This window comes from Tetrao urogallus, assembly GCF_951394365.1.
Source record: "Tetrao urogallus genome assembly, chromosome: 1".
NCBI lineage: Eukaryota > Metazoa > Chordata > Aves > Galliformes > Phasianidae > Tetrao > Tetrao urogallus.
The window spans coordinates 62,514,365-62,539,716 of record NC_136813.1 but is presented as its reverse complement, the minus strand read 5'-3'; the positions used below and the strand labels follow the sequence as shown (position 1 = coordinate 62,539,716).

Here is a 25,352-nt window from a genome sequence, read left to right as displayed (position 1 = left end):
ACAAAACAAAGCAGAATTCCTGAATAATGCTAATTCAGGATCGCCAAAGCTTCTGTGGAAATTCTGACATACACAAGCAAAATGTATCTGTGATACTGCTGGTATGCCATGATGACAACTTTCATTTTCAATTAGCATTCTTCAGAGATGCGATTAACAAAATCTTTATCCGCCTACGACAGACACACATCACATTTCCATGGATGCGAGGCAAACAGACAAGACACTCCAAGAAAACATTTGAATGTGCTTAATTCATTTGTCTCCCTTTGCACAAAAACACAATTGACACTGCTCAAGATGAATTCCTGCCTTGAGTAGAAAACTATCCTAAATAGAGAGTAAAACTTCAAAGAGTAGAGGAGATGGGGGTAAGATTACCATTTTCCTTCAAACAGAAAAGGTTTTAATGGGTGACAAGACAGGTATCTTCAGGAGACGAGTATCTAACTTGTCAGAAGCTAGATGCATCAGATGGCACCTCATTGCTCATCCTACCTAGCTCAAACAGAGACCAAGCTGCAGCTTCTGTGCTGAGGCTTGCCACACCAGTGAGTTTATGCAACACCTCAGTCTTCTTCATAAGGCTAAAGAAAATCCAAGGTCTTCTTACAACCCTGCCTACAACCCATGTCACCCTATCTCTCAGTCTGGAGGCTTCATTTGGTCAAAGCTGTGCTGCAGTTCTGCTAGTGACAGGTGAGGGACTGACTAAAGGTGTAATCCTAGGCAGGGTGAGCTGTTGGGACACCCAGCCTGCCTTCAGGCATCAACTATGGGCACCATGTGCTTCCTTCTCTTTCTACCTTAACTACCTTTCCTACCTTTCTGACACCTGCTTCAGGCTGCCCACAACTAGTGCTCCCAAGAATCTCATTTGTTAGGGAAAAAAACCCACACCAATATGAATCACTATGTCACACAGGCAGGAATGTGATGTATGAACTCAGTATTGAAAGAAGAAAAAATGAGTAAATCCTGAAATACTATCTGGGATACTCCTCAGAAAGACACTGTTGCCAGGAAGCTGGCAAAGCCACTCACTGCCAAAAGGGAAAAGTGATCCCATGCCACTGATGACTTCTGAATGCGATTCTGCTTCAAGCTACAGCACAAGCTCTAGCAGATCAATGGGCACTAGCACAAACAAAATCACATCACTGGATGCCCACCAGACAAATCCCATGCTAAGGACCTTCCAGACTCATCCTGTGAAAGAAGGACCTTCCAGTCTGTGTTTCCAGTCCTGATAACACCACAATGTTCACCCAACAATGACCTCACCAGTGCCATCTGCCCCCCAAAGAGAAGTCCTGAGAACAAGCAGTCTGATTTGTTTTCCTTGTAGCATGCAAGCACCATACCGCAGGCCAGTGGGGTTTGCTTCGGCAGAGGATGTCTGCATCATGGAGGGCTTGCTGGTAGTTTTTCATTGACGTACAGAGCTCTGCTCGCTGTGCTATCAGTGAACACTTGCAAGAAGCTGGAAGACAAAAAGGTTACAAGAAAGTTAAAAGAAGCAGTAGTGTGTGTTAAACGCAGTAACCTAATTTCAAATAGAGTAACCTAAAAAGCACAGCTGCATGATCATTACGTTCTCACTTTTATGTAATGGAAAAAAAGGTAATTCTTCTCTTCCTTCCTGAAATATATTCCTCAGTCTGTAAGCAATCTCTGCATTCTCTCTCACAAGAGTGATTCCATATTCACATACGGGTCGTCACTTGCTCTTTCTGTCACATAGCTTACATGACTCTTCAGCAAGGAAAAAAAAAAGCACCAAGCTTTTTCTCCCTCTACTCTAGTTCTACGCACTACGTGCAGAAAACACCACAAAGAACTTCAGTTACAGAACATCCCAGAAGCCAATCATTAAACAAAATGCATGCAGTCTTCAAATTATGTCCACTTGCCATCCTCATAGCAGGCAAACTTCCAGTGAGAACACATCACTGCCTTAGCAGCCATACGTTCATGAATTGTTTTTAGACTGCATGGACTATAAACATCTCAAATCCTATCTTATGGTCTAATATGTTTTAAGATGGAAATCTAGCTTGAGCATAAAACTTCAGGGAATTGCGGAAAAGCTAAAGTGGCTCCACATTCAGCCTGTCTACCAGGATGGCCGTGTCTTTCCTGCAGTGCTGCAGTCTAACCAGCTTGTCCTGCTGCACAGGGTTATTTTGTCCCAGATGTATTTGCCTTAGCTAAAGCACACAAGACTTGCCAGCCGGAGCCTCAGGGTGGCAGCCCTGCAAACATTCCTTCCCCCTCCAAGCTTGATGACACACAAACCTGCGAACAGCACACTCCATTCGCTCATCAAGATTGTTAGTAAGATATTAAACAGCACCAAACCCATTACCAGCACCTCAGCAATGCTACTGGCATTCATCCACCCCACAGCCTGGAGTGAGGAACTGGCACCTAGTACCCAGCAGCCCAGCCAGCTTCCACCCATCCCTAACAGCCTGGGTGCTCTCAACCTTTGCATGCCAGGAAAGCCTCAGGAGAGCTGGAATATGGCTGCCAGGTGGTAGAATTCTCATGACCAGGTTAAAGCTTTCATAACTGGGATTAAAGTTTAAAAATGCTCCAAGGTGCACTGACAGGCAATACTTCCTCATTTCTACAGGTCTGAAACTCTGCCTCCTAACTAACTTCAGGGACATTTCCAACTAGCATCTCCTTCTGTATGGCTGTATGTTGGGTTCTCATCTCCATACCCTTCCTATTCTGCGCAAACATCCCAACATACCCTCAAACATATCCTCAGTAAGAACAAATTTGCCATGTGAAGCTGTATACAAGTGAGTATGGACAGAGAGTAAGCATGCAACTGGTACAGGTGCTACAGCTGACAAAGTTCAAGCATCGTGCAGAGGGATGGCCCAACTGCATCCCCTCCCTGCCCTGGAGCTGACACCAGCTCTAATGCAGCAAAGCAGGTCCGTGTGGTTGCACAGCAAACCAGAGCAAGAAATTAATTGACTGAAAGCTAACGCAGTGAAAACAAATAAAGTTTTAAGAGGATCACTTTCCCCTCAACTGGTTCACTGTAAAGCTTCAGAAATGTGAACGCCAGGATGAGGGATGAGAAAGAAAGCAGCAGTGAGGACTGATGCTTTCTTTAGCTCAAGCATGGACTGATGCCAGATTTACTAACTGCAGAATGATACACCACAGCTGATGCTGCCTCAATGGGCCCAGACAGCAAAGGCTGCAGACTACATCTAAAACATGGGAGCTCTACAAAAGCTTGTTCACACATTTGTTGGTTTTCTCCTTTCAGTATTACACATGCAGACTGCTGCAGTGATCCATACTAGTAGAGAATGACTCTTAAGAAGTAAATTAACAAAATTAAATTGAAAACAATTAACCTCATGCCCTCGGAAGCAAGCTATTTTCTTCTTTTCCAAAGATGCTCAAATACAAGATTATTCAGTTTTGTTGTCTTTTATTAATCTTCTGACTGTATTAAACCCACTCTGCCTATATTTCCATCAATGTATCTGCTGCATGTTTTTTCTGCAAATATTGACAGGGGTAGGCAGAGCGTTGGGTGGGGTACTTTTTAGCATCAAGGAGGGAAAGGAAGCAGTGCAAGCTTATTGGGCAGGCAAGCCAGCTTCCTGCTTCTGTTCACCAGTGCACCACTGACATTTCAGCCATGCTGACGTTTCCTCGTGTTTTTCAGCAGGCAATTCCGAGTGGCTCATACATTCAGTAGACACAGAGAACAGCTTCATCATTTCATTTTTGGGAACATCTCAACTGCAGAAGTCTTTGTTTTCATTGAAAACGAGAGGCAGAACACAACTGTGTTGCAAGGGCTGCAAATCTTCCCAAAGCAAAGTTCACAGGCTCATATAACATGAAGAGAAAATAAGATACTGAAAAAAAACTTAAGCCACACCAGAAAAAGCTACATCTACTCAGGACTTCACCAAGTTCCTCTGTTCACCAAGTCTCAATTAGAAAGCAAAAGGTGTGGTTCATTTTAACTAAACATTCCTAGCCAGTTATTCATTAACTGAGGAAGAGAAAGGGAGCAGGGGGAACAAGCTTCCAGCTTTGCTCAAGAGAACAGTATTTATGAGAATACAGAATAACAGGTTTCCTATAGTGAGATTAGGCGGTCAGACAGGGCTCAGTAGCTGGAGCGCTGCCCAGCCTCCTTCATTCAAGTTCACCTCCATTTGGTGGTGAGGCCACTGGCACGTCCCATCATCAGCACGGAGCTGGTGCCAGCCTGCAGGCAGCTGCACCTGGGCAGCGTGGAGAGGGAGCAGGGCTGGTGGCAGGGCTGCACGTCTTAGAACCCATGAGCTAGCAGATACCAGCACCACATGAAGGGCACTGTGGGCCAGAACAAACAACAACACAAAGCCACCCAAAAAACAATCCTAGGCTACGTGACTTCCCAAGGTTAGATCCTACAGCTGATCAGCGAAACCAGCACCAGGAAGAACTGCCTCTGGCAGATGGCCGATGCCAACGTAGCTGCATGTAGCTATGGAAGGAAAAAAAAGGTATAGCTTTATTAAAGACAGAGATTCTGTATGCACTGTTGAGTTGTTCCACTCCCTCATATATCATGTGGGGAAAAAAAAATAATAATCACATGAGGTGAATGGAGAGGGCTTGAGGATGTACAGATTTCAGGAACACTGCTAGGTGCTGACAAACTACAAGAAGCATCAAGATTATTTAAAACAAACCACAAAGTCACACAATAACCAGTGGTTTGCTTTAACATAACGCACCCATTCTTTCTCACTGACGCTAAGAATAAAAGATTTCTTTTAAGAAATGACTTGGTATCTCAGTCCAAATTAAAGCAGAAAAGCATAGACAATGTTACTGTTTCCACAATACCAACAGATGGCACTTCCTGGATCAAAATCTTCTGGGAGCCTGCAGCTGCACAGCAAAATTTATGTTCTTGTCAGCATCATGGATCCACCATTGAGTCTCCCAGGATCTGCGGCTCCGGGCAGCCGGGACACAGATTTCCTGGGAGCCACAGGTCATGGGAACCTTTGCACGTGGCGTCCTCCCTCCCAGCCCTCACCCCACAGCGCAAGACGATGCCTGAGTGTTGCACAACATCAAAGGGGCTCGGCAGCTCTGTGCATCCTGGATCCTCTCTGGGACAGCCAAGTATCACCAACACAGAGTGCTTGCCAGCTTGTTGAAACTGATGCAATAGCTGGCTGAGATTTTCCAGAAATGTTAGCTTACTATCCCTCCTAGTAAATTTAACCTCAACTTTGCTCACTTCACCTTTGCGCTCATGTGCAGACATTCATTAGATCACACTCTCACTTATGCAGAAGCTAACACCCAAAATTACTTTTCCAGACAGTCCCAAGCCTTCACATTTTAAAAATACCGTATGGTTGAATGCAGGAGGCTGACAGAAAAGAACATGGCTCCCTCAAACCTCCCTGTGCTAGGAGGAAAATGAGTGCAATTAGAGAATTTTCTAAACAGGACATGGATGACGCTAAGAGTTTTTCTGCAATAAACTACTCCAGAGATTTCTTCCAGGAATTCAGCACAGAAAGAACTAACTGAAAGTTGCTAGAACTCCCTAATCCTTCTTATCTGACATTTATTTCTTCCTAGAAGAGCATGTTTTATTCAAGTCTACCCCAGCTCTAAGCGCATTTTCTAAACGCCTATTAGAAACAGCATCATGACAAAAACACCTTTGAGTGCTCCTAGCAAGAGTCAATCTAGGATTCTAGGGAAAAAGCTTTCCCACATTTTAATGTAACTTCCACCACTGGACAGAGCTAGAAATTTGGCTTCTTTGCTGTGCTCTGCACTCAGCTTTGGTGATCTGGTTGAGGAGCAGGGGCAGAAGCGTGCTTGATGAAATAATTAGCAAAAGCAGTAAAGACAGACAGGAATGCAAATAAAACTTCTATCTATAGCAAAGACGAAAAACAAGTTCAGCTCCCCAGAACTGAAGAATGGCATCAGTCACAATGTACACTTACAATCAGCAAGTCCCCAGTTTCTCATTTATCATTCCACAATAATTGGATTATTTTTAAAAAGTATGTTTTCTGAGCCTCACCATGATTTCTCCTTGCATTTGTATCCCTATCAGTTTTCCAGTATGTGAAAACAAATCAAAACCCCAGACGAAGCACACAGGAAGTTTCATCGCAAAAAGACTCCAGAGGTGGGAAATTCTCTCTCTGCCAGCCCATTCTTGCAGCCCAGCAGACTCCAGCTGATCTGGAATGGATGCTTACAAACAGTTCTGAGCAGGGAAGCAACACTTAAGTCCTGGACAGGTATGATGACTTCAGCAGTGCCCTTCTCTACAGAATTTGTGTGCACTTCTGAGCACCAGAATTTATGAAGAACATCGGACCATTAGAGAGCGTCCTGATGGAAGGCTACAAAGACGATTAAGGGTATGGAGGGGAAGATGTGTGAAAAGCAGCTGAGGCCCCTCGTTGTGCTCAGCACAGAGCAGAGGAGCTGAGGGGAGGCCTGATGGCGGCTGCAGCTCCTCACAGGGAGCGGAGGGGCAGCGCTGAGCTCTGCTCTGTGTGACAGCGACAGGGCCCGAGGGAACGGCATGGAGCTGTCAGGGGAGGGCAGCTGGGGGTCAGGGAAAGGGGCTGCACCACAGGGCAGCGGGCATGGAACGGGATGCACAGGGCTGTGGGCACGGCCCCGAGCTGCTGAAATTCAAGGAGTGTTTGGACACTGCTCTCAGACATTGGTTTCGGATGGTACTGTGTGGAACCAGGAGTTGGACTTGATGGTCCTCGTGGATCCCTCCCAACTTCCTTACGTTCTGTGGTACTTGGTTCTATGGTTTTTTTAATCATCATTAAAGAAAACCATAAGTCCATAATAGAAGAATTATTCAAAGCTCCCATGCAGCCAGAACACATCTCTGTAGCATCAGATGAAGCAACCCCAAGAGCTTCCCAGCCCTGAACTCATCCATCCAAGATTATACAACTCAGCAAAGTAAAACTAATCCCTTTCATAAGCTTACTGCCGTGCAGAAGCAGTACACTGTTTTACAGTACAACCATTACACAAGCACCTAGTTCCACTAGACAAGAAACACTGCCAGACATTACAGCAAATGCTGTTACAAGCTGCAGGAAGAGCCTGCCCCAAGAAGCAAGGGCACGGGTACCACTGCACTCCTGCATTCACCATCTGTGCAATATGGCTGCCACACCGCTGCCTAAAAGACCTGTCCAAAGCCACTTCCTTCTTGCTCACACTACCCACAGCAGTCATTATGAAAATACAGAACCTCCTACTAAAAGGTCTGTCTACAATACAGCTTTTTTTCTTTTTAATTCTTCATACAGATATGACGTATTTGACTTCACAGGGGTAAGGCAAATGACTGACCCTATCAGAGAAGGTAACCACGTGCAGAGAACAAAGGTGTGCACTGCACATTTCTTAAAGGTACCCCAAACCAAAATCTCTCTTTACCCACAAAGGAGACTAGAAAACAACATATGAGGATTGTCTTTGGGAGCTGGGGCTGTTTGGTCTGGAGAAAAGGAGGCTGAGGGGAGGCCACACCACTCTCTATAAGCACCTGGAAGGAGACTGTAATGAGGAGGGTGTGGTCTCCATTCAACAGACAGCATGTAGGAGGTGGCCCCAAGTTGTGCCAAGTGAGGTTTAGATTGGATATCAGGAAGAAGTAGTTCTTGAAAAAGTGCTTAGACATTGGACATGATCCTTGGTCTGCCCAGGGAGATGGCGGAGTCCCCATCCCTGCACTGTATTGAAAAGACATGCGGATGTGGCACGAAGGGACAGGGTTTAGTGAAGGGACTCGGAGCTCAGGGTGATGGTTGGACTTGGCAATCTTGAAGGCCTCAGAACCATCTGAAGATTGGAAGAAACTATTCTACAACTGGAGCGTCCAAGTTATAGCCACTATTTCACAAGCGGCACTGAATCAACAGCTCTGTCCCCTTGTCTTTCCTCCCAAAAGTACAAGGATGTGGAACCATTCACTTCCTTGTCCTTGAGCATACTTACCTAGATAACTTTCCGGTCCACGGCAGATAACAAGACAGTGCCTTGTTTTCTTCAGCTGAGGTGATAAATACAACACAGCTGACACATCAGCAGGGCAATTGAGAACATATGATATCTAGACAAGTTAAGTCTCTCTGGGCTTTGGTTCTTTGCCTCTTGCTGTTGTGAACAACCTCTGGAAAGGGTTCAGACTTAAAAACATAGATTTTTCTGTACGTTTGATGAAACACTTTGGATTTCCAGTGGTTTTATTTTGGGCTCAGTGAGTAATTCCTCAGCTAGGAAGCCCTGCATAATATTTAAAGCTGGACTGTCATCATCACTCTGCACAGTTAATCACTCCTCCCTTGATTACTCAAGGGAAACACTGTAAGAGAAGCTGTATTCTGCCTAGAAGAGCTGCCATAAAGAGAGTACAGTTAACTTAGTGCCCTGTCTTCCAAACTGTACCTCCAACCTAATGAGGCAGAGGCAAGCCAGACCAATTACATTACCCTACGGCTTAGTTTGCATTCCCACAATTGTAAGCCAATGAGAACCTTCTGTACAAACCAACTAAGTGGTGAATTTCACGGTACAGCACAAGTCGTTAATTCAAGATTGTTCAGAGTACAGCTCAATGTAATGGATTAGATTATCCACGCCTCCTAACAAAATCCTGTCTTTCCACATTATTATGATGAAGCCCACTCTTTCCAGATCTGACTGCATGAACCAACACCTCTCCCCCACATCGTCAGTTTTCACTCTGCCCCTTGGATATCTGGGCACCGTCTTGGGTGACATACCCCAACTCCATCTGTGGCTGCTTGGTACTGGTGTAATAAAACTATTGAGCACACAAACGTGACTCATTTTCAATGTTTACTGGTTCTCACAGCATTTAGTTAGGGCTTCAGGTAAGGTTTTCTAACAAAAAACCTTTCTTAGAGAGAACAGTAGACTCAGTTAGAACCAAGGTACCCGCTTCAAGAGCAGGTAATACTTTAATCTGTTAGCATTTTGTTTTTTAAAACATAACAAGCAAAGCCAACACAAACTAAAACCCCACAGGTCAAACTTGTGATTAATCTTTAGAAGACTCAAGTAGATGTCTAGATGCCCCATACAAACAGGCAGCTGAGATGCACGCAAGTTGGTGATTGCAAAGAGATTCTAAGATCACAGAAACCAAGATCAATTTACAGCAAGATATGCTATCATAATACAACCTCACAGGTGATTATCTAGCTGCCTTTTTTTTTGTTGTTGTTACTATCAGTATATAAACTGCATTTCTAGTAGTTCCTTTTGAAATTTCTATAGCCTTCTTCTTTTTCCAGTTAAAGTTTATTTTAGCCTAGGATTTCTGACTGCATACTGCAAAAAGGACTTTCTCGTTTCTTATTTACTTCCCCACTGTGCTTTCGTCCTGAAAACACAGCAGATCACATAACACACTTGTGTAAGAGAAGGGGAGTGGTAAAGTAACCCACTCATCTTCAGATTAAGAACTTCAAGTCAGTTCCATAAATGCCTTCTTCCTTTGTTACGTTTTTTTTTATCACAGTAACAATGAATATGCTTTTCTTTTAAGAGCTGTTTGAATAATCCTAGAGAACTATGCCTACATGCAAGAAAATCTGAAGCATTTTAGAAGTAGTTCAACTGCTTATAGGAAATCACATCTCGATGATAACAAGGAGCAGGAGGGGAGTAACCATCCTGAACAGTGCAATACGTAAGTTACAAGAGCATTCTTAACCGTTTTAAAAAACACCTAAAGATCATCCTCTGGTGATAACCACAGATACACTCCTGCCCACCATGCACAGGACTCACGTGGTCCCTGGTCTTGCAATCCTGCAAAGCCCATGCCTTCAGCAGGCCCTCACAAATTGACGAAACCATCAGATTCAGCAACGGGATTTGAGCTTTAAGCAGTCAGCTCTTCAAAAAATCAAGAGCAATACGGGTTCCTTCTTCAAAGTACTTCACACATTTGCAGGAGCAGTAAATTCTTCATGTATGACACAATTTTTTCAAGCACTACCTCAGTATTAAAGAAGCGTGTGTGGGGTAGTCTGCAAAATATTTTAAGTTTAAAATAACATTCAGCGTACACAGTTTGTAGGTAATCTCTGTTTCTATTTTTGCACCAATGAAAAACAGAAGAAAACAGGTTTGGGAGACATGTTTAATTTAGGCGGATTTCAAGAGGTGCTTTTACAGAAAGATGGGAAAGCTCCTTTTTTAGCACTTCTCTAAGAAGAAAGCATCTGCTATTTTTTGCAGCATACTATTTCAGAAAGATTACCTCTCATTCTTCATTTAGAAATCATACTTCTCTAGCTACAAAATTAAATACTTTTTTGATGAATTATTAAAATGACTGAATCATTTGCCATTCCAAGAGTCATGACAGTCACCTACCAGCTTTTTTCCTCCCTTTGTTTTTGTGTCTTTTCTTTAATAGTTGGTACAAAGTCAAGAGACATTTCTTTACTACTGGAAATCAGAAGCATTCCCAAGACACACTGTGAGGAAGAAGATTCGGTCAATCTCTTTTTTTAACCACATGAGAAAGACAGATGACCTTATCTTTGATAGCAGTCTTCTAGAAATAGCGCACCAACAAGAAAAGACCATTAAAGTGCACTAATGCACATAATTCACACGCAGGGATTGTGGATGATCTCTTTGAACAATGCCTCTTCGATGCAAGCACACCACTAAGAAGCGCAAGTCTTAAGAAAACAGCAACAATAAAACCTATGTCCTGTATCATCAGTCACCTTTATAGAACACTTAAGCACAGCTTCCTAAACAGATTAAGCACAGCCTCCTCATGCAGACACAGAGGGGACTCTGCAGCTCTCTGCTTCTTCTGACCTTGATCGAAGTGGCCAATCTCTCACCCACCGCTCCTATGGTGTGGCAGCAACAGGAAGCTGACCAAGAATTGTCATCAGCTTTCTCCATCAAATTTAAAAAACAAATTTGGATGCAGGCTTGGAAAGCAAACACCTTAGGAAATCAGTTTTGGGATCACTTGCCCATAGCCTTTTTTACTCAGGACTACAAGCATTCAACCAAACAGCAGGAATGTTCCAGTGGAAGTTCATTCACACTGCACTCCTCGGGAAGCAACAGTCCCCCACAACTTAGATTTTAGTGGCAGGAACATCCATGGCAGCTGTTTTGGAATCAACTTCTACTGAAGCATCACTTAAGTCTGTATGGAAGGTCAAAGAACACGGCAAGACACTTTCTATTCACAATTTATTTTTTTCTCCTCCTATTTAACAGCAATGTAAAGTCATACTCAGACTATAAAATCAGACACAAGCTGTTAGCAGCTCCCTCACAGCTGGGAAATGGGCAACTCACACTTGCCCCACACTCTAGAACAGATGAGCTGTTCTTCAGCAAGCCAAATTTGGGCTCCAAAATCTGCATACTGTTAACAGATTTAAGCCTGAAAGCCAGTGTCAGTGAAAATGCAGATGTTCATCCTCAGTACTGATGTAAAACTACGGGGAGGGGGAAGGGTACAGAGTGTAACACAACTGAATTCAGATGCAAAAACACTCACGTGAAGAAACATAATTATACATAAGAGGGGTGATGCAACGGGACAAGAGGAGGTTGATGGGAGGCCTGATGGCGGCTGCAGCTCCTCACAGGGAGCGGAGGGGCAGCGCTGAGCTCTGCTCTGTGTGACAGCGACAGGGCCCGAGGGAACGGCATGGAGCTGTCAGGGGAGGGCAGCTGGGGGTCAGGGAAAGGGGCTGCACCACAGGGCAGTGGGCGTGGAATGGGATGCACAGGGCTGTGGGCACGGCACCCAGTGCTGGAATTCAAGGAGCGTTTGGTCACAGCTCTCAGACATAGGGTTTGGATTTTGGGTGGTGCCACGTGGAGTCAAGAACTGGACTCAGTTGCCCATGTGGGTCCTCTCCAAATTGGGATATCCTATCATTGTGATTCCAAGAAGGCCAAGACGGCTTGCACCTTTGATGCTCTGTGCAGGCAGAGAGAACACAGTGCAGCACGCGAACTACAGTCTACTACTTAAGCAGTGCACAAGGTAGAGGTGCAGGGCCTAGCACTCAATAGCTGTCCTAAAAGGCTATGGCTGCTGGAGAACAGGCACAGCTTGCCTGAGATATTATCCGCATGAGCCTGAGTCTCCCTTTAAGCCACTCTTCCACTGCCTCCCAGCTTGCTTCTCCCCCTGTAATTGAATTAAGGGAGAATTCATTGGGCGTCAAATAAGTTTCCATGAATGGCTTTACCACAAAACAAATTACTGCTGAGTGGCTGCATTAAGTCTTCTTTTGGATTGGGCCAATTTCTGGTGAACCTCCACTGAGAGGAAAAGAAGGGAGAAGAAACCTCTCTCCCCGAAGTTCACTCAAGAGAGGCTGAGCCTCTTCCCACCACCAAAGCCCAGGAGAGCACCTAGTTTTGTTTATAACCATGCTCCAAATGCCACCCCATCTCTCAGGGCCAGCATGCTAGTTTCCACCCCAGAGTTGGAAGTGGCAACACAAGGCACCCACAGCAGCACTCCTCCCAGCACTACCTTCAACACTATTGGCAGACTCCATCTGAACTTACCTCCTCCTCTCTTTTGGCCCTTTATCCACTGGAAATGGAGATGTGTGGGCAAGGTGGCCCTCTATATATGCTTGGGAAGAAAAAACCCCCTTCTACCCACACTAACCCATCCTTAACTCCACCATGGTCTTCAGCCTCAGCAATCTCCTATAGTCTTATTCTGAGCCCCTTGAGGTGGATAAAAACAAAGAAGCTGGGTAATCTGAATGGATGTGCATCAGCAATCCCCCAGAAGAAACCTAGTTTTGCTGAAGCTGATGCAGGAGGCAGCACACACTCTGAGCAGAAATGTGTAGGCTTATTTACAGGAAAGGCATGAGATACTAATAGGCTGCCTCAATAGAAAGAAAGGCACAGAGGATCGGCAGCTGAAGGAATGAGTCACCAGTACCCAAATCCCCTTACGGTCTCTGTGTTTATTTGCTTACTAGCATGCTCTCACCCTGAGAAGAGCACAGTCTCCTTCAGATCCATGCTGAATCTAATTTTAATGCCAGCAGACTACAGCACTAAATGTGCAATGAGCTCCTGTGCCTGGTCTGCACGAGACAGACTATTTTTTGATAAATACTGCTCTCCAAGAATAAACAGCGTTGCCAAGTCCCTTCCCCACTATGATGCAGTCTTTGGCCCTGCAGAGTTAGGCACCCTACCTGGGTAAAGCCTTACTTGTTATCTTTAGTCTTAAGAGACAGCCACCTGCTACCTCTGTAATTACAATTTGTTCTCTGGAAGGACAAAAATAAAACCGATACATTCAAAAGAACATCTGCAAAATACCTGCTCGTTTGTCACTGAAATCCAGCCACCCTCAGTCTCTGAGTGCACGCACACACACATACACACACCTGTACTGCTCCCAGACAGTTTTGTGCATGTCCACAAGACCAGCAAGAGCAGAGAAAAAAACTGAGGGGTGGCAGGGAGGAAACCCACCTCTGGTACCCCCACCTAGTGTGCCTGAGGAGCAGCCAGAGTGCTGGGTTTTGCCCAAATGGCAATGCTGAATGTTGTGATGGCTGAGCGGCACAAAGCTTGGCACTGAGCGTGATCCAGCTGGAAACAAATGCTTCCTTTCAAGTGGCCAGACACGTGCTTGCTTTGAAGAAACTGTAATTAGATACCTTGCAACAACAGAGACCTATTCCAATGTCTGCGGCAGTGAAAGCAGCAGCCGCTTTGTGTAAGCACTGGAGATGACCAAACTGTGGCCTTCTCAAGAGGGCCAGGAGGTTCAAAGCATAAAGCCAGTTTCCTCAAAAATGTTAATAGAACTGCCAACAGAATCCTTCAGAACAAAGACAGAAGCAGTGGGGGCACTGCAAACCTGATAGGTAAGGACAGAAGGACAAAAATATCTGAGGTGAGGACTAAGATTCAGCAAGACTGACTAGTTCCACTGGAAACAGCCACCATCTTAAAGGTGTGCAGGTTATCTTCTCCTATCTGAAATGAGGAGCAGGCACTCCAGATCCTGCTGGGAAGAAGACAACTACAGCACACTTGAAGCACCCCAAGGATCAAAGTGCAGATCAGATGACAAGAAGCCACAGGAAGACCCAACTGCTAAAGGAAGACCTGCTTTAATGTTACAAATGTCACACCCAGCCACGTGTTGCAGGGAAACAGGAGTAAAATCAGTGAGCAATGAGCTGCAGACCAAGAGGCCTGGAGTCTTCCTCATCAAAGGACACATATAATCCACGTGCCCTTCTGCCTCCACTCCTGTTTCTGAAAAGCCATGCAGATCCCCGCTGCCATGACTCCCAGCAGCAATGGAGGTAGAAGAGGTGGCACCAGTCATGGAAGCTTAGGACCCCCAGGGCTCTGATGGCAACTTGGCCTAGGCCCAACCACAGCCTGAGGGGACACAAGGGGAGGCTGCAGCTTTGCGGGCTAAGGGGGCTGCCCTTCTTCAGGAGGGATCTGGATCTGCAAATGGGCAGTTACCCCTGGTGTTAGGATTCTGAAAGCCAGCAAGGTGCCTGCTGCTATTCTCACAGGGATAAGTCACGGTGATGGCATTACCTCAGGACCCTGAGGCACGCAGCCAGGGCTGGAGGACGTGCTGCAGGGACAGGCACGCTGCGTCCCCCTGGGCCACCACGCACAGAGCAGCACGAAGCACGCTGTTGCCACACCTCCCTCTCCTGCATCCGCAGCTATTTTTTGGGAATTTTTTTTTTTTTTTTGAGGCTGCCTTGCTAAAAACTCCCTGTGACCTACATTGAGCCTCTCCCCTCCCTCTGCTTCACCTTCCTTCCCAAGCTCTCCGTCCTGCCCTACTTTACCAGAGATTACTTCAGCTAAACCATGTAATAGTTTTACTGAGAATGCAGGCTGTGGAGGAGCCACGAGCAGCCAGACCAGTCGTGCTGCACGCAGCCCTCGGTTTCCCACTGTCAACCAAGAGCTGTGGCGAGGAAGAAGCCCGCATCCAGGCATAGCAACAGTGCAGAACAAAGCCAAGTGCCTCAGCCCCTCACTGAGACAACGGAAGGTGGGGGTGAGGGACGTGGTTCTGTTCAAAGGAGGGAAGGAGCTCCTCTGCTGAGGAGGAATGCCGCTTTCTTCATGTTTCATTCGTCTCAGTCAGATTTGCCCGCAGGATTTCGCCCCCGTAACGCCACGGCGGTGGCTGGCTCTCCTTCCTCCCCCACCAAAGCAAGACGTCTATGGCGGGGGGGCTGTGCAGGGATCCCAGCTCCCAGCCCCATGCCTACGCCCATACACCGTGCTACTACGAGGCAATGCAGAGGACCCACCTCCCACAGGCAACCAGGGCTGCCCCCCGTCCGCGGGGCCCTTCATTTAAACCCCCGCTCCTCCGAGAACGCCACGCACAAACAAACCTAAGGAGGTGAAATTGTCTAAAGAGGTTACATTCAAAACACGGGCTGATGCTCTCCACAAGTCACAACGCTGATTTATCCTGACACGGCGTTGAGACAAAAACAATCCGAGCCTTCCCACCTATTTATACGTTGCTGAGCGCTTTCGATGGCCGCGTCTGGCTGGAAGCGCAGCGGCACGCACAGAACGCCCGCGGATAGCAGCCACCAGCCACGGGGCCACGCCGCAGCCGGACGCCGACGCGGCCGCGCACGCTGCCGTGGAATACGGTTCCCCCACAAACACGAGAGGGGATTTTCTAGAAATGGTGCATAATGAGTCATCGACTGCAGGCGGCTCAACGCGAGACACCTTCCGAGCGGGGACGAAAATAACCGCGGGACAAAAATAGCAGCTCCCCGCCGGGCGACAGCGGGGAGGGCTCGTTCTCCAAACTTGCGGCCGGAACTCCTTCCCGCTCCCGGCCCCCCGAGCGGCCCCTCCCGGCACTCCCATCCCGCCGGGCTCCCCCGTCCCCGGCCGCGCCCCCCCGAGCCGCCGCTCACCCATCTCCAGCGCCTGGTCGTACTTCTCCAACGCGGCGGGCAGCTCCTGCCGCTCCCGCAGCTCGTCCCCCTCGGCGCGCAGCCGCCGCGCCCGGCTCTCGGCGCCGAACCACTTCTGCAGCAGGTTGCCCAGCACCACGTTGACCCGCGGCCGGGCTGCGGGCGGCTGAGGCTGGGCGGCGGAGGGCTCGGCGGGGCGGCGCGCCCGGTGGCAGCGGCCGCAGTCCCCGGGCTCGGCGCAGCGGCGGCAGTGGGTGTGCCCGCAGTGCAGGGTGACGGGCTCGCACAGCAGCCGCCGGCACAGCGGGCAGGCAAAGAGCTCCGGCGGACGGCAGCAGGCCGGGTCGCCCAGCGCCTCGCCCTCGGCTCCGCCGCCCGAGGAGCCGAGCGGCGGGGGCGGCAGGCGCAGCTCCTTGTCGCGGATGCTGAGAGCCAAGCTCTCGGCCAGCTCCCGCAGCTCCTCGGGCCGCAGCCGCGCCAGCCGCGCCGCCGCGCCGTAGGCGTCCAGCGCCTCGGCCATGCGGCCGGCCCGCGCCAGCGCGTCGGCGCGCCGGAGGCACAGGCCCCGCTCGGGCTGCGGCAGCTCGGCCAGCTCCGAGCCGTAGATCTCGGCCGCCAGCTCGAAGTTGCCGCCGCGGAAGGCCTCCTCGGCCACCTGCAGCATCTCGGCGCACGGGCCGCCCGAACCGCTCCCGGCGCCGGCCCCGGCGGGCAGCGCGCAGGGCCCCGGGCCCAGCTCCATGCCGCGCGGCGCCGCACGGCCCCGGGCCGCCCTACTCCATGCCGGGCCCGCGGCGCCGCCGACTCCGGCTCCTTCCTGGGAGGGGACGGCGACGGGAAGGGAGGGCGGGCCGGGGGCGGGCCGCGCCGCGGCGGCGGGGGGCGGCTCCCGGGCGGCGGACGGCCGGAGGCGGGGGAGGCCCGCGGCGATGGCCCGCGAGGGGCGGCCCGGCCGGGCGGCGCCCGGGTGCCCGTCCGTTGCCGCGCGGCTCCCGGTGGGCTCGGCCTCTTCCTTCCCTTTCCTGCTTCCCGGTGCCGGGCCCTGGGGCTGCTTCGGCCTTAACCGCCGGCCCTCAGGCCCGAGTCCCGGGGCTGGGCTGCCCGCCGCGGGGAGCCGCGCTCTGCACGGGCTGGGCTCGGTGTAACGCCCGGCGTGGGGCGGCTGCGCAGGGGAAGAGTGCGCTCCGCTTCCCGAGAGAGCCGAGCACGTGTGTTGGCCTGAAGAAAAAAATAATGAAAAAGAAAAAAAAATAAAATAATAACAATAAATCGCCGAGCCCCGGCTCTCAGAAAAAATCCTTTTCTGTAAGCGGCAGCCCTGCCAACGCAGCTTGGGGTCTACGCTTCGTGCTGAGTGCTGGCTGGCGCATCGGCAGCAACAATAAAGATAATGCAGCTGGAAGTTAGTTAATCATGCGTGAGTCAGAAAGGAATCCAACTTGCTCCGCAGGAATAACAGGAGTAAAAAAAAAAAAAAAAGAAGAAGAAGAAGAAAATGTAGGCAACGTTTATTTTAGACACGGCTGTAAACAAACCATTCTGAGGAACGGGAGCCTGGCAGCACGAGGAGCAGCACCGTTTCCAGTTGAGCTGCAGCTGCAGCAGGGAGGTTGCTGTGGTTTCTGCCTTCTGTGAGGCCACAAGGCCCGGGTGGGGACCTGTCACCGCCTCTCCACACATGGCTTTGGTCTGCAGCCCCACTGCCTATTGGCCTTGCCCTCTCTGAATACTTAATGTTGCTGGTGATGGTTTTCTGAGCAATGATGATTGGCCTGGTGCTTACCTCCTGGGCTCAAGGTTACCATCCGAAAAATGACCTCCACGCTGTGCTACTAATTCATCATTCTGGGGGGCATTAGTTAATAGCTGGCTAAACATGAGCCAGCAGTGTGGTCAGGTGGCCAAGAAGGCCAATGGCATCCTGGCTTGTGTCAGAAATAGTACAGTCAGCAGGAGCAGGGAAGTGATTGTCCATCTGTACTCAGCACTGGCCTTACCTTGAGTACTATGTTCAATTTTGGGCCCCTTAATACAAGAAAGACATCAAGACCCTGAAACGTGTTCAGGGAAGGGCAGTGAAGCTGTGAGGGGTCTGGAGTATAAGTCTTGTGGGGAGTGGCTGAGGGAACTGGGATTGTTCAGTCTGGAAAAGAGGAGGCTCAGGGGAGACCTTATTGCTCTCTATAACTACCACTACCTGAAAGGAGGTTTTGGTGTGGTGGGGTCAGCCTCTTCTTCCATTTAACCAGTGATAGGATGACAGATGACAGCCTTAAGTTGTGTCAGGGGAGGTCCAGTCTGGATGTTAGAAAAATCATCTTCTCAGAGCGGTAAGGCAGTGGCACAGGCTGCCCAGGGAGATGGTGCAGTCACCATCCTTGGAGGTGTTCAAGAACTGTGTGGATGTGGCACCGACGGATGTGAGAGGGCATGGTGGGGGTGGACTGATGGTTGGAGTACATGACGTGTTTTCCAACCTCAGTGATTCTATGATTTCATTTCTTGGCATCGTCACTTGGAGATAAGATGGCATCAGTCCCATTGCTATGTTATCAAAGTATGCTGAGGCCATTATTCATAAAAGACAGAACAAATATGCCTGGTTCTGCCCCTCTACATCAAAGCCAGGTCTCAGGAACACGGAAGGATAAGTAAATTTGGGCTCGCCCCTTGAGCCACCCCACCTCTGCTTCCTGGGACCCTGATGAAAAGCAGCAGCATTTTTGCCGATTGCCCCATCCAGTTCATGCTGGGAACCTCCCTGCAGCCCTCCTGTCAAAGCAGGCAGCAGGTGAGCACGTCCGGCCACGTTGTTTCACCCCACGTGTCCCAGCTGCTGCGTGACAGTCTTTTCTTCACTGCATGACAGTGCAGCATGGTGGCACCAGCTCAGCCAGCAATATCAAGTGGGGCCAGATGGGCAGCCAGCATGCTGCTGTGCATGCTGCAGCCTGCTGGGTGGCCGCTGTCCTCTGCTCATGAGCAATCAGCAGGCACTGCAGCAGCACCTTTCCTCAAAGGAGGGAACTGCTTTATTTAGCAGCATTACTGATATGGTACTGGTATGCAGCCTCTGGTTTTCCAAAGGCAGCTATTTGCAAGGGGACAAAGTTACCTCATGGTCAGTGGGCACGGTGGGGGTGGGCTGAAGGTCGGACTAGATGATCTGAGGGGTCTTTTCCAGCCCTAATGATTCCATGATTGCATGAAAAATGACAGCAAAATGAGCTGCTGCTTGCAGGACGGCAACAGAGGATGCACAGTGGGAGTGGAGGTGAAGCACTCATCTAGGTGCCTGTTATTGCTTAGCAGGTAGGACTGATATCCTGTGAAACAAGAAGGAACGGAGCGTGAAAAACTACAGCAAAACTAACAATAGTCTATAATTAAAAAACTCATGCTTCTCATTGGGATAGTTGGTAGTTCCCAGGTTGTTTAACAGAGGTCAGGGTACATGATGTAGGAAAGACCTGCCAAGAGTTCCCTTGGAATGGGTGCCCTGTGACACGGCCATGCAGTTTATGGCTTCTTCTTTGTGGTTTATGAGCCGAGAGTGACAGATTGCAACAGCCACAGAGCTGAGTGGACTTCTCACAAACCCTCTGTAAACTGATCAAAACACCACTACTAAATTACAGTTTTCATCAGCAGAAAAGCTGTAGCTTAGAAGCGTTGCCTCCTGCAGGAGATGAAGAATCTGCACTTGTATTCAGGGCAAAATTTTTCCCAGCTTCCTCAACTTAAAAAAACGCTCCTCACCCCACACTGTGTGGCATTTTGTTAGAGATGCCCCTGGACAGCAGCGTTATTGTTCCCGTGATTGGTGTATTTCCACCCAGGGTAGCCTGATGCCACTAAATCAAGTCACAGAAGTCCATCTGTTTTCCCAAGGGAGAATTCTGGGTGCTCACTCCTCTGAGTCACTGATAAACACTTCACGGTTGACATTGGGTTTCCTTTAAGTTTGCAGCCTAATTCTCAGCTTCTTCCTGAGGCCCAAGATTTCCCTCCAGGGTAGAATTATACTTGAAGGGGAAAGGAGGGGAGGAAGCAGCTTGGAAATGAGAGCATTTACATATCGGGAGGGCATATTCAATTCCTCTAGCACATTTCTATTCCAAGATAGTTTGAAGTGTTAAACTCCAGTTTGTTTTGATGTTCCTGTGGAGGAGATCTGTCTGTAACTGTTTTGGAATAGCTTAATTAGAAAGGCGTGTGAGGATATAATCAGTGCACAGATATTGCCACCGTGCTAAAATGTTACTGAAGTTGTAAAGTCAAACATACTAAAATTAGCATACAGCGTAATTAAGGCTATGTTTGCTTATTTAATTTGTCACTTTTACATCTCCTTTACCTTACCTTTTACCTCCTTTACCTTTACGTTACATTTTTTTTTAATTTATCCCCTATTGTTTTCTCTATAAGACACGGGGAAGAAGATGCTCCATTGATAGGCTTCCCAGTGAGGTCCCAGTCCCTCACACCTATTGATTTGTAATAGTCATACTGTGCTGCAGTAACACATTTTCCTATGTGTTTTACTATAAAATTTAGGGCTACTATGTTGGAGTACTATGTTGGAGTACTTCACAGATACTCTCACATCTACATTTTCAGTCACAGGAGTCATAAGGGATTCATACTGCCCCCTGTAATGTGGAAAGGTGAGGTACCAAGTTCAGAGCAGGCACTAACTCAGGGCACTCGATCCTGTGTACTTAGTGCTTGAGATTTCCAAAGATCATTTGTCAGATACACAGACTGACAGAAGCACAGCTTTGCTTGAGCTGCAATTGAATGTGAACACCAGGAGTTTAGAGTTTAGGCCTTAGCATGAGCACTCTGAATAAGAGCCGTACAATTAGCAATCCCTCTCCCAAGGCATGCTTTAAATGACTTATACTTTGGCACACATAAAACCCACAGCAGAGTACAGAACCCAATTCTTCTAGCCAGTGCTGCACTGCTTTTCTTTCCCTAATCACTGCCTCATTTATCAAAAACTTTCCAGCTTTCAAAAGAAAAGGTCACCGTATGATGATTATTATTACCAGATTCTTTGTTGGTTTAGTGAATTTACCCTAGATGAGATAGAAATAGTACTGTTTTACTTTTTAAAAAGAAAGCCTTTTTTGCAGAAGCCTCATTCTTGTAGCAAAAGTATAGGGTACTGCAGTCATGAAAAAGGTGCTAGCTAAAATCTATTAATATTAACATAATTAAGATTTTACCCTTGCCCCCAGCAGAAGTTTAACACCTTTAACCCAGATGCTGTGAGTCATAGGAGCTAAGACTGTTTTTGGAGGCTTTCCTCCTTCCTTGCAACATCCCAGTGGGGAGATGGATCCTGTCCTTGCAGTGTGACACACATGGATAGTGTACAAAATATATTATTCCTAACTACATCCTGCATGGGCTGAAGATTAAACAGCTCGATAACTGTCCAACAAATCATTAGCACATCTGATGATGCAGAAGGAGTCAATTAGTTGAAGTATACTACTGGATTCCCTTCACGTTGCTCCTGTGCAGAGCAAGCAACTCTTAAAGGGTGTGAGGGCTCTTCAATCAGTGCCCACCTTCTAATGGGTGGTGAAGGATGATGCCTGTGGCAGTACAATCTACAGTCCTGTGGTTGCAATCTCCACCACTGGATAAATAGGACACATTTCCTCACTGAACTTGAGGGGGTCCTGCAAGAAAACTTGAGGCAAAAATGTTTACATCTGTGTTACAGTCCCTGTTGAAACAGGGCTTCACGCAGCCCAACACTCACTGCTATGGTCTGCTACACATGCTTCAAGGCAGCAGCACCTGGATCCTGCTAATGGCCCACACCATTGGGGTGGAAAGTGCTGCCACCAGTCTTGCAGCACGCCAACACACCCTGAAGCAAAGTGAGATAGCGCACCATGGCAAGGGACCCTTTTGGCACCCAGCATCCAACTTGTTTGAAAAAGCAGGCTAGCACATCACATTCGGTGCCACCTCGAGTCCCTTTGTGTGCCAAGATCTCAGCGTGGGTGTTCTTACGTGAGTGTTCCCAGAAGATGTCACAGTGTGGCTCCCCATGCACACAGGGGATATCTGATGCCTTCTGGGATTTCTCCCATCCCTGCTGCACAAACAGCTCTCAGGCAGCAGAGCTGCCCCGGAACCACAGACAGGATCAGCATATTACTCCCTCTCCTGATTTTTCCGTAATTCTCTTCTCAGATGATCTCACACAACTTTTGAATGTGAATATTTTTACCTCCCTCTTTTCACGTGGTATTTTTTCGCTGAGAGACACCTTGATTCCTGGAGGACATTAGCAGAAAAAGTACCCTTGAAACATAGCATTTTGCCCCCATTTCATAAAGAATTCCCCTGTTGTTTGACAGTGTTGGTGTGATGCTGCACACCAGAAAGCCTTCTTTGAGACCATTTGGCACAAATTTTCTAGGAGTCTGGAGAAAGATGCCATGGTGCTATGCTCGAACATCCCATGGCCATGGTTTCCTGCAGTTTGTATTCTGAGACCCAGGATCTATCCTCATTAATTAGCAGTACAGTGGCTTCCATGTGAGGTCCCCAGGCACAGTCAATCTCAAACATGAATTTCTTTCCCCAGCTTTTGGTTGTTTGCAATCCAGCATGAGGAAGGTGGATAACATCAGTTAGGTACATGCTTGGGACACCACTGCTTTGCCTAACAGAAAATTTCTTGTCCTTTTTTGATCACTTCTTTACTGTGAGTCAGCATATGACACATTTTCCCGAAACACCCAGACACCGTGCTTACAAAAATAAATGTGGGTCAGATGGAAAAACCATTATGAAGATCTGGTGGTGCTGAGGCAGAAAACCAATTGCATTCCTGCAATTGGAGAGGAGCACAAGGTCTTCTTCCCCCTTGGAAACTTCTGATCTCCTTCTTCATGTCTCTACTCCAGGAACAGCGGAGTCTATGCTACGATTCTGCTGTGATTCCTTATAGGCCATTCAGGATGAGCACTGGTCAACTTGATCTTCAGCGCTACAATCAGCTCAAACATTAGAGAGCTCCAAATGTCATACCTGGTCATCAAAGTTTTGTGGGCTACAAAACACACAGCAGGTTGAGAGATACAAACTGGAGAGAACATAGTGAAATAATGTCTGTTATTCTTTGCCAGTTAAGAGCGGACGGGGCAAGGCAAGTTTCCACCTCCTGAACAATGAGTGTTTGTCCTTTTTTTTGTTTTTCTTCTTCTTTGGCCGAGGCAACATTGGAAGGAGACCATAGTGGCTTTTCATATTTTGACTAAATATCGCTTTTGGGTCACTGTAGCAGAGCAGCTGCTCCAGCAAAGGTCAGCCATTCTGTTCCATGGGGTGCGGCCATCAACCTTTCCAAATCAGGGCATTTCTGAGTCAGAGCCTTCTGTTTTTCCACTCAGCAGGCCATGCTGTGGAAATGCATGTTCAAGACAGATTACAGTATGGTCGCTGGGGAACTGGAACAGGGACCTGGCTCCAAAGGCCTCAGCTGAGAAGGTGTGCTTGCTGCCCAGAGATGAAAAGCAATGTGCTGAATTTTTCCAGAAGAAAGTGCTGAGATGAAGAGCAAGCTCATGCGGTTAGGGGTTCCTCCATCAGGGAAATGGCCTGCCTGCCCTGGCTTCTGCTAGAGAAAGCTCAGCATCTCAGAAACCAAAAAGCCTGAGTAGAGTTGATTGAAGTGATGGAGGAGATCAAGGGAGGTTTCTGTTTGCAGAGAAGAGAGTAGAAGGACCTGAAGGAGGCATTACAGAATAATTGACAGGACAGGCAGCTTGAACAAGTGCTTAGTGAACATACAGTGCAAGGAGAGCAGAGCCAGTCCTATGAAACTAGGAAAATAGCACAGGAGACTGAACAGACGTGAGAACTTGTCTGGAAAGCACAGGGCAGGAGGGAATGGAAAAATTTGTACAAAGCCTGGACATTAGGGCCAAATTATAGGAAACGAAGATTACTGGTCTGTGTAACAAGAAGTACAGCTGGAGGAAGTGTGAAAAGATACGGCCTTTTGGCCATGACCAGGTATTCACCAAGGGATGTCTGGAGGACACATCATGTTTTCTTTTAGCTGTGGGAAGAAATAAGATAAAAGTCAAAGCTGTGTTTGGGGCTGACATTGTCCAGAGGGGCAGCAGATAGGAAAGCCAAGAGAAGCCCTGAGGGACAGCATCCTTCTGCAAAAAGAATGGAAGGGACAAAGACCTGAAAGGAAGGGAACCAGAAGTCCTTCTAGATGAACAAACCTTCTAGAGATGATAGGGTGTAACAGCATGTAACATATTGTGGAGTGGACAAAAACAGAGTGGAAGAGACCTAAAGTAGATCTGGGGGAAAGCAAAAGTCGGTGGCTCTAGGAAGTACACTGAACATGCTGCTTGGAGGCAAATGGGGAGAAGGCAGAAAGGGCAGTGCTCTGCAGAGAGGGGGTGACCAGTCTGTTGGTAAGATGCAAGATTTTCCACTTAGGCTAGTTAGAAACTGAAGGAGATGAATGAGAATAAGAGAAGGAAGAAGGCTGCAGAAGGCAAAGGAGAGGCTGGAGAAAACAAGCACTTGCACACTTCCATGGCAAGAGTACTGTGGGGGGTGAACCACAACGCACTCTTCCAAATGGCTGGGAGGTCTCCTTGAATGTCCATTTGTTTTGAAGAAGTTAGCAAGAGTCTGAGCAGAGAGGATTTTGAATAAGAAATACTGAATGCAGCTTCAGAACCAAGAAGATGAAAGAATGGAAGAGGTAAAATGCTTGCTTTGTTTGATTTTTTTTTTTTATAACCTACCTCCGGTGGAGTCATGCATTCCTTACTAAACAAAAGAAAATCATGTTAGGGAACTGGCAGCCAAATATAAGGTTACGTGTGCACACCTTGGCTCAAATGCAAGAAAGACGATCCTTTATGCTGCTTTACTCAGCATCTTCATCCAGATGAATAGGGTGTTATCCAGCCAAGAACTGATCAGGTCTAAGATTGATGCAGATTTTAAGGAAGCCAAGAGTAAAACTTCAAAAGGTTAGGTCAGTCCCTTTGTATGAAATCATGGAAAGCAGCTCTGTCTACCAGGACCGTGCAAGTAAAATGTAGGTTTCAACTCAGTCACAAACAAAGGAGTATTGTGTGAATCACGCTATATGAAAAGTAAATGCCAGTGTAATAATCACCATCTCCTCAATTAAAAGTAATGGTTTGGAAAGAAAAAATACATAAATAAAATAAAACAAGGAGAGAAAAACACTTCTATGATTATTTTCAACTGCAGTGAATTATCTAG

General features: G+C 47.7%; 1 protein-coding gene across 1 annotated transcript in view; it reads right to left on the bottom strand.

The window, feature by feature from the left end:
- Positions 1-16,797, bottom strand: part of LONRF2 (LON peptidase N-terminal domain and ring finger 2) — a gene marked incomplete at both ends in the record, with an annotated part of 30,604 nt that extends 13,807 nt beyond the window's left edge. The window contains 2 exons of the mRNA XM_079549575.1: positions 1,365-1,483; positions 16,056-16,797. Of these exons, the coding sequence (XP_079405701.1) occupies positions 1,365-1,483; positions 16,056-16,797 (861 nt within the window). The remainder of the gene's footprint in view (positions 1-1,364; positions 1,484-16,055) is intronic.
- Positions 16,798-25,352: the final 8,555 nt, after the last annotated feature.